This window comes from Dendrobium catenatum, unplaced genomic scaffold (assembly GCF_001605985.2).
Source record: "Dendrobium catenatum unplaced genomic scaffold, ASM160598v2 fragScaff_scaffold_572, whole genome shotgun sequence".
NCBI lineage: Eukaryota > Viridiplantae > Streptophyta > Magnoliopsida > Asparagales > Orchidaceae > Dendrobium > Dendrobium catenatum.
This window is the reverse complement of record NW_021319034.1, coordinates 17,505-27,818: the sequence shown is the minus strand read 5'-3', so window position 1 is coordinate 27,818 and position 10,314 is coordinate 17,505. Positions and strand designations below refer to the sequence as shown.

Here is a 10,314-nt window from a genome sequence, read left to right as displayed (position 1 = left end):
AATTTCTTAAAAAACTACTTAATCAAAAGGCCCAATATTTATATACGGAGTCATGCCCTTAAATTTACCAAAAAACAAATAATTTGGTCAGGCCTTAACATGATACGAACATCAATAGGGCGAGATGTGCAGTTGTTGACTATTTATACTAAGGGCATCTCCAACCAAAAATATTGTTTTCTACTCCAAAACACAACAAAAAACATATTAAATAATAAAAATTTCATTTCTAATATCAAAAAAGAATATTAGTGTATTATTTTTTTTCTATATTTTTATGCTAAAAAAAGTTTGTTTGTGAATAGTGTGACACCAATATTTACATCACACTGTTCAAAACATAAAAATACTTTCATAATACAACTTGATTGGACGCTCACATGAACTATCAATTCCCAAATGAATGACGTATGGTTGGAAATAGACTTAATAATATCTCCGAGTTACGGTAAGCATTGAGTGCGGATTTTTGGATTGTTTTTTCTTGATTTGCTTCGTTTGTTCGGTCTTTGGGTTGGGCATTTGTTTCTTTGTGGTTTGGTTGCGATGATATTTTCTTGGTTGTTGGGGTTGGGTTGTTTGTGCCTATGAGGTTGGGCTAATGATATGGGTTTTGACTAGTTGGTACCTCTTGGCTATTTGGTGAGTTTGGCTTCTAATCTACTTGGGGCCTGATTGGTGTTGTTGTTTTGCGTGTTTAGTCTTGGGAGTGTATGTTCTTTGCTCCTTGTAAGTTTTGTCTTTGGTGAGCTTGTATCCAACTATTGGTTGTGCTCTTAGCTAATTTGAGTATGTTGGTCCTCTTATTCTTGCAGGTTTTCTGTTATTCTTTCGTTTAGCTTCATTTCAGGTGGTTGTTCTTCCTCCCACTGTTTCTAGCAAGTGTCGTTCTGACTGCTTTTGTTGATCTCCTGTTTGGCTCTGTTGTCTCTTACAGTGTTGTTTCTTCTTGTTGGCTCCTTTTTTATTTTTTTTGCTTATTTTTTATATCAGATAAAATTATTGGCACGTAGATTTTTCTTCAATAGTTGTATTTTTAGAGAGATATAATTCTTTAAATATTTGTAATTTCACTTTTAACTAACGCAGCAACGCTTAAGCCCTCCGTGAAATTTATATATAAAATTTTTTGTTGCTTTCTAAAACATTTTTCTAGTACAATTTTTTCTTAAATTAGAAATTTTATACTAACAAATCGTTTTAGGAAGCAATACGAAAATTATACCAAATGAAGCTTTAAAAAATCAATACAGCCACGTCTTCAAAATCAAATAAATTAGAAAAAAATTTATTTATGTTTCAAAACTCTCATCATGTTGCAAATTTTAATTTAAAGGCCTATTTATGAAAAAATTTAAATTATTGATGGTGTTTTTCTGAAGTAATGAACAATAAGACTAACCACATTTTAGTAACATTATGTGAAGTAAACTAGTTCTAAATACACTAGAATAATAATATTTCTGACAGTTTCTCAAGATTTATTTGAAAAAAATTGTGAAAAATAAAAAAAGAATCACATGCATGCTATATAATTTTTAATTTTATGTATTTATATATTCTAATGTTTAAAATTTGATATTTATTCATATAATATTTTAATCGCATGAAAATGTATATGCTGTTTTAATAAATTAATATTAATGGTATTTTTAGATGATTTAAAAATATAAATATTATATAAATAAATATTAAAATTAAAACATTATATATATAATATGCTTTTAGTTTTTCAATAAAATTCTGAAAAAAAAAATTTTATCAGAATATATTAGAGATAAATTTTAAAATTTTAGATCTGATTTGAAATAAGTACAGATATAATGTACAAATAATTTATGTTCTACTCCTTCAAAATAGATGTAAATAGTTAAATACCCTAATAAAAAATTTGATGAGAAATTTTTCAAAAACCAGAGCAGAAGACATGGACGAAATACACAAGACATCCCCGGCCCTCAGCATCCGGGGAAACAGTCACCGGAACTTACCAAAATCAGCAATCTTCCTCGACCTATTCGGTCCGAGAACGGGGTTTCCGCCGGCAGAAGCACCACCAAACCGATTGCGTTGATTATTAAAACCTCCCCGGAGCTCGCCGGAAAAGCCGATTTCCGACGGCGCCTGATTCTTCCGCTTACCAGGGCTGGGCCTCATCAAAGGGCTAAAACACAGCGAGAAACCCGTCAATCTACAATTTCTGTTTCGTTGACGCCCGCAGTAATGGTTCGTCTCCGGCTGCCTCATCGGCAATGGATCCGTATGGTATCCGCTGTCGGATTCGAAGTCCGTCGACTCTTCTTTCTCCGCCGGTGACATCCCACGGTCGCTCACCCACTCCCCCGTCGCAAACCGTGGCGGCGTCCTTTTCTTCGTCTTCTGTACCCTCCGCCTTCGAATCATTGACGAAAGCCATTTTCTCGTCCTCGACGGCTTCGCGGCCTCCGAATCGGAATTCGTCTCCCTTTGCTTCGACTGAGCTAACAGAAATGATATAAAGGAAAACCTCCTGACGTGGTTTCTCTCCGAGTCGGTGTCGGCGGGCCGGAGGCCGAAGGAATTGGGGGTAGCTGATCGACCGAGATTGCGTCGGCTCTCCGGCGAATAATCGGCATCACCGGCGTTAGCAACGGCGGCGGAGAGAGTTGTGAGGCGTTCTCGGAGGCACGCCGCGCATACACCGGAGCCGGTATCCGAAAGGTGGATTTTGCACCTCATCACTCCCTTGTTTCCGCCATTGATGAGATTTGGAGGGAAATCAAGGGTTTTGGTCGGCGATTGAAAAATTCTTTGATTGGGTAATCAATCTTTGAAGCGTTGAAGAAGGCGTCTGTTGGATTTGTTTGCTAATTTTGCCGTGGTTTCGACTTTAAGAAGGCATCCATTGGAAAATGGGGATTTATTTACGTTTAAATAAGGGAACATGCCATTTTTGTTACGGTGTTCGCTGTAAACTCCGTAATTTACACGAAGACCCATGACGGAGAAATAATTAGGCTTATTCAACCTTTTGAAGTCAAATGTTCTCAATTCTGAAATGTTGGTTCCTCGTAATGATTACCGTGGCAGATGAGTGCTGCTTCAGGGGAAAATTATTGGGTTCGTACAACGCACACCTCCAGAACTTAATGAAAATACGTCACATCATTCTCTGCTCGGAATTGAGCTCAACATTGAGCAGTATCAACCTACTGCTCGATACCGAGCTAGGCACTACTCGGTACTAGATAACGTGGCTGCACCTGATTCTTCTATGAACGGTAAGCTGTGTCCGCTTTCCAAACCCAATAATTTCCTCTACTCAGGTGTGTACAAATTGAGTATTGAGTTGAATTTATTTAGTACTTATTGAGCTTGAATTTGTCTCAATTATTGAGCTTAATTTTTTAGTTTTAAATTAATTTTTTTTATAGAATTTTTAACATATAATTAAATTAAAAATATTACATAATGCTAATTTTAATTAATTTATAAATATATTTAATTTAACCAAATAACTCAACGAGCTTTCAAGCCGAACCATGCTGAGCTTGAGCTATAATTCGTTTAATATACGAGTTCGAGAATAGGTCGAGTTAGAACTAGTGGCTTGATAAACTTGACTCGTGAGCTTATTAAGTAGAGCTCGAGCAAGCTCACAAGTCGGTTTAGCTTACTTACACCTCGAGACTGGTACTCCTAAAATTTATGGATAATGTAAAGAAAAGGTCCAAGGACATAGTTGGTGACGATCGATGGTCGAACGGGAGTTCGACAAAGCCCGGGGGTAATTGTTGGTCGGGTGAAAGTCTGGTGATGGTCGGGATGAACTCCAGTGATGGTTTATGAACAAACAGAAGTTCGACGGTGGCTAACGAACAAGCGGAGATCCGGCGATGGCCAATGAACAAGTAGAGGTTTGAAGGTGGTCGGGAAGAACTCTGGTGGAAGTCGATGAATTTTGTTGGGGATGAGGAGTAAACACCACATAATGAAACAAGCAAGAAAACAAAAGCAGCGGAAAAATAAAGGATACTAGGATTTAACATGAAAAAAATTCAAAATAGAGAAAAATCACAAAATTACACCACACCAAGAAATCCACTATGAAAATTGAGAGAAATAAGTATAGATCTCTATTCTCTAAGTCTCTCCTTAATTTTCTTCTCACATGCACCGTTCTCAATATCTAACAAACAAACATAGAAGAGAAAGCAAAGTAAAATAACCCAAAGGGACGCAACCCTTAAGAAAAAAGGAGAAAGAAAATCGTCAAGTCTGTCTCCCAATGCTACGAGACCATTTTAGAGCATTATGGCACTTAAACCTTTGTCATGAGGCACTGCAGCGCCATATCTATATCGCTGTGAAGTTTTGTTCTCTGTCGTTCAGTATTGGGGCGCTTGGGAACACATCGTTAGGGTACTATAGTAATGCAACGTCGGGGTGTTTTGGTACACAGTGTTGGGGCGTTGTTCGAAAAAAAAAAAGGTTCTCCCCGCACCCCTAAGCAAATATAAGAAACTTGATATCTGAGACAACAAAACAACCCAATTGATCAACCCAATTGATCAACACAATCATATTCCACACATAACATCATATAACACTATTTTTATGAATCTATATATGGACATTTTAATTAAATATTACTTATGGTATAGTTATAAAAAAATTTAATCGAATCCAACATTAAATTTAATCTAAAGTTTAGATTTTAATACATTTAAATGATTACAACAACAACAGCGAGCATTTATCCCACTGTGTGGTCAGGTACATGAATACTTTTTTTTTTCTTTGTGTCATATGAAGAGTCAAATACTCATCTAAAATCTAATAAAGAAATATCTTTTCTAATATTTTCTAACCAAATCTCTCTAGGTCTAACTCTTCAATCAAATTTAAATAGTTTATGGTCCAGATACATTTATATTTGAACAATCTTGATATTATTAAATTTATCTCATCGAACATGTTGCGGACTAGAATATACGCGGCGATAGAGTTTTAATTGTTTGTCTTAGCGTTATACGGATATCCAGTTCACACACAGAGAACATAAGATTTTTTATGTGGAAAACCCTTGAAAGGAGAAAAACCACGGGACCTAGCCCAGTTGAAAAGATTTCACTAGAACTTGAGTTGGATACAATGGGCTGGTTCGTCTCTAAGGACGATCAGATTACAAGAAACAATTGTACAATTGAAGTCCGAGTGTCGAGTAATGGTCTGGCAGGACTTCAGGCCTTAGATGATTATAAGGCAGAAACTTCGGGCCTTAGATGAAGGTCTGGCAAATGTGAGAATCTTCAATGATGGCCTGGCAAAGATGAGGGCTTCAAGTGAAAGACTGGCAGAGCGTAGAGCGTCAGATGATGATCCAGCGGAGTGACGGCGTTAGGTGATGATCCGGTGGAACACAGGGCGTCAGGTGGTGGTTCAGCTGAGTGACGGCGTTAGGCGGTGGTTCGGTGGAGCACAGGGCGTCAGATGGTGGTCCGGCGGAGTGACGACGTTAGGCGGTGGTCCGGTGGAGCACAGGGCGTCAGGTGGTGGTCTGGCAGAGTGACGACAATAGGCGGTGGTCCGGTGGAGCACAGGGCGTCAGGTGGTGGTCCGGCGGAGTGACGACGTTAGGCGGTGGTCCGGCGAAACTTCGGTGGTGGTCGAGGAGGCTAAGAAGTAAGAGCGATCTCCGATCTCTCTCTTTTTTCCTTAAGCTCCGGGGGTCCCCTTTCAAGAGAAGAGGGGGCTCTATTTATAGATTTTGGGAATGGCATAGCCCGTAAATAGGTGGAGGATCAAGGGTTAGTTGGGAGTGGTTGAATGGACGGTTGATTTTGAATCCTACGATCGTGCACCGTTCGTTGGACATTTGAAGGTCTTAGAGATGTCTGAATTCGGCGATCTTGGGCTCGTTGGATTCTTCTCGTCGAGCCGTTTGATTCAAGTATAAGCTTGTAAAAATTGGAGACCGTTTGGTAACTCAAATTACGGTTTGAACCTTCCGACAGCACTTTGAGCCCTTGATTTGGATTCATTTGGGCTCGGATTGGGTTGATCTTGGTGTCGTCGGATTCGTATTTCCGAGACGCTCAGTTTGACTGTAAGCTCGCTGAAATCGGAGTTCGGGTGCTCCCAAAATTAAAATTTTGAAGTTTCCAACTAGCTTTTGCCTTGAGATTCGTGCCCGATAAAACTAATTTTTTAATGATGTATCAGAACACAATACTTGCTTTACTATAAATTTCTTGAAATAGAAGTCTAAATAACTTTTGAAATACAAACAAATTCATTTGATACTAACTTTTTTTAATAAAAAATTTATGTTTAATTGAATCAAAAATTTAAACCATGTCAATATAAATATTTTTTTTTTTGGGAAAATGTTAATATAAATATATAATATCCTTATCAGCATTTTACCCTATACGCATAAAGAGCTTTTCTTTCTTTATTCCCAAATCGATTAACTTTTATTTTTTCTGGAAAAAAAAAGAGTGGGAACAATAAATATATATATATATATATTTCTTTGAAGCTTTCAAGACATAACAACCAATATATAATTCCAACAAATAGTCGGTGTGAGGCTTCACCAGACAGGCAATGAATTAATTATGAGTGGCATCTTTTTCTCGGCTGGCGGACAAAAGGTCTGGATTAAGCTAGCTAAGTGTTTGCCATCTGAGTAAGCGTAGATCAACGTTTGTTTCGGTTCCATTTTTAGAAGACAAAACTGTGAACTTTTTAATGCTAAATGGAAACTGGAATGTGCAGAAACTACAGATGCTATGTGGAGAGGAATTAATAAAAATAATTATGATGTTAGACATTCACAGAGATCAAACCAGTGACTATTTGGAATTAATTCATCAAAACTCTGGCTATTCAATTTCATCAATGGTTTACAAGAATTACTTAATGCAGAATCAAGATTGTGGATATTGGAAATGTTTGAAGAGCATTAAATTGAAACCTCGTGTGGAAGTTTTTTGGTGGAGGGTTTTTAATAATGCAATTCCAATGCATGACTTTTTGTATCAAAGAAGAATGCAGGAAGGTTTTATTTGTCCAAGAGGATGTGGTGTTAAAGAAGATGTTGAACATATTACAACAAATTGTGGAAAATTGAAGGAAGTAATTGGATGCTTAAATAAATGGGGTTTTGGAATCAGCTCTTTTCAATCGTTCCAGGACTGTTGGAAATGGATGGATATGTACAAGGATTCAAATGGATTTCTGGTTAATGTTTACTGTAATGCAGTTTATTTTGTATGGAGGTCAAGGAACAAATTTATTCGCGGTGGCAAGGAGGATTGTTCTACATTCATGGCTTCTAGTGCTGTAAGTTATGCTTCTATCTCTTACATGGTAGATGAAAATTTGGGAAACTGGGGTACTAATCAGTCTTTTAGACTGTTAGATCGTTGGTACCCTCCTCCTCCCAACTGGATTAAAATCAATGTAGATGCTGCATTATTAAAGTCTTACAAAGCAGGAATTGGAGGAGTGGTACGGGATAGTGAAGGAAGATTTTTATTGGCATATGGTCATTCTTGTACTCATTGGGATATATCTAAATTGGAACTCATGGCGGTCCATTTCATTCGGCAAATACAAAAAGAGTGGATGCAAGATTACAATGGTATAATTATAGAAGGAGATAATTACAATATTATCAAATTCTTGCAAGAATTGGGAGGCAATTGGAAAGATGATCTTTTATTTTTAAAGGATTTCAATTTTATTTTCTTTAATTGGGTCAATAGAAATTGTAATAAGTTAGCTAACTTTTCTGCTAACTTTGCTCTTGATAAGGAGTTTATTTGGGATGATCTTTCTTGTAATAAGATTCCTCCTTGCTTTGTTAAACTTCTAAAGGAGGAATCAAGTTATAATTTTAGATTGTAATTAGGTTGCTTTTAATAATTTTGGCAATTTATGGTGCCGTTTTCAAAAAAAATAAAAAATTAAGGAGGTAAGAATTAAATATAATTCTCTATACCGATAATTTTAAAAATGTTAATAATAATGAAATGTTTTAAAAAAACATATCTATAACTGGTTTAACTGTTTAAGCGGTGACTTTATAAATATTCAGAAATTGCAGATTAAATGGGTAATTTTTGTGGTGGTTTTTATATTATCAAATTAAAAAAATTATTTTATATTTGAAGTTATATACCTTAATATGCACATATGGATAAATTAAAAAGGGTAGATAGACTCATCAAGGGATTAAGATACATCCACCATGCCAAGAGCAACTCGCCCTAACGGGTACTTGCCTCAGTCATATGAATCACTCGCCCCAACTTTAAGGCCACTTGCCGTAACTTGAGGAGCACTCGCCTTAGCTAGAGGAGTCAGTCGGCCACAATCTAAGAAGCACTTGCATTTATTAGAAGTGCCATTGACCCAAACAACAAAAAGTCACTCACCCGCATCACACGCACTCAGCCTGCAACTAACTCTAAACATTTGCTATTGGCATCCCAAACACTTGCTAGAAGCAACTATTAACATGTACCTTCATGATCCTTGTCCACGTATTTATAACAATCATATGATATATTTATTAATAGCACATTAGGTGTATTTTCTTCTATAATCTCTACTATTCTCAGAGATCTTGCTAGTCTTATACGAGTACGATTCAAGTGTCTCCAATAAATAAAATAAGATTCAACATCCTCTTGCATATCTTCAGTGTGAATTGATGCCAAGAATCAAAAGTCAAGCACTATGAGAAACAAATCAGCCTAACCAGGAGACATACATGAACATAAAAAATTAGGAGTTTGTGACCAACTAATAGCTTATAGAGATGAAAGAGAGGATCATGAGCATGATCCAAAGAGCCTTAGAGCAAGCTCTCATGACCACTTTAAGAGTAAAAATGCCATAAGGAACTTAAAATGTTGTAATAAGGAGGGCTTAGTTAGGTAAAATGGTGATGTAGTGGATCGTTGGAAGAATCGACCTGCAAGAAGGATTTAATCCCAATCCAGGGAACAAGAGGAACACAAGCTCTAAGGCTTCAAAGAGTATAATATTTCATTCCCCTTTTTCTACTACAATGCATACATATATAACTTATCTATAGAATATTCTAGAGAAACTTGTAACAAACTAGATAAGATATTCCTAAGGAGAACTATATTAGCTATAATGTTCCACATCGTTATCCCCTTGCGTCAAAAGAGCTCGACTCCGTTCGAGGCTCGTTATTAGGAGGGAGGTAGAGGTGAATGTAATATCAGTTTTTGCTCCAGGTTCGTCCGGGACGAAGTTGGATCGTCCGGATCCGTCCCCGTCGGGTCGGGTCGTGACAGTGAACATCCCAACCAAATCCCTGGGTCGAATACTTTGCATCTCTGATGCATACCCATAAGACCAGAAGCTCTATAAACTTTAAACACAGTAATATTTTCCATGTGGTACAGAAGTTCTTTGGCTTGACAGGATCCAAAATCAGGATAAGCATATTGATAATGCCAAACAAGGACACTTTCTTTAACTTCTATGCTCGATCCATTAGTTGTTTCAGTGTATAACTGCATGACATGTTCAACAATCTGCATCCAGTCAAAGTTTGACACGGGTACACATGTCTCCCATTCCGACTCTTGATTTTGCCTCATAAAGAAGCCGTGTTCAGCCCCAAGTGCAAGTTTGCTGCAAGTCATAAACCATTCTTTACCACTAACAAGAAATACCAAGTTGTCCGGATATCTAACCAAGCTATTGAGGATGCTTATAACTTCAGGAGTAGGCTTCTTGCTGATAGATGTTTGAGGCATCATGGTGCCATTATATTCTAAAAGGATAGCTCAATTTTTGGTTCTCAGGTATGTTGAAACAATGTGCTCAACATAAAGTTTTCTAAAATTGAGATCAAGTGCAATGACCTTGAAGCCCAAACCAAAACAATTGTCCATGCACCTCCTCCAACCATGGTCCCGGCACGTCCTTCCCAAGTCCTGCAAGAAGTTATTAGCCCAATAACCAACATCATGAGTACTTACATAACGATAATGATATTTAACCTCTACATTCTCCTTATATGAAACTATCTTAGCAAAGATGAAGAATCAACCTCCCCACCCAAGCAAGTAGAATAGTAAGATCCTTATATGACAAATGCATTATACAATGCAACCACTAATGCTAAACAACTAATGAATTTTTGTTGCATGTGATTTTTGATGAGAGGTGTATGAAGGAAAGTGAAGTCGAGAAAATTCTAGAAGAGATTCAATCAGGAGAGTGTGGGAGCCACTTGTTAGAGAGGACTTTAGCACTCTTAATCCTCTTTCATGAGTACTT

General features: G+C 37.2%; 2 protein-coding genes across 2 annotated transcripts; one reads left to right on the top strand and one right to left on the bottom strand.

The window, feature by feature from the left end:
* Nucleotides 1-1,870: 1,870 nt before the first annotated feature.
* On the bottom strand, nt 1,871-3,328 carry LOC110097475. Its single transcript, XM_020823847.2, has one exon. It carries the CDS (start codon nt 2,716-2,718, stop codon nt 1,978-1,980), a length of 741 nt encoding a protein of 246 aa, XP_020679506.1. The 5' UTR covers nt 2,719-3,328; the 3' UTR covers nt 1,871-1,977.
* Nucleotides 3,329-6,885: 3,557 nt separating this feature from the next.
* On the top strand, nt 6,886-8,100 carry LOC110097477. The gene is made up of 2 exons (XM_020823850.1): nt 6,886-7,630; nt 8,087-8,100. The coding sequence occupies exons 1-2, from the start codon at nt 6,886-6,888 to the stop codon at nt 8,098-8,100; spliced, it is 759 nt and encodes a 252-aa protein (XP_020679509.1).
* Nucleotides 8,101-10,314: the final 2,214 nt, after the last annotated feature.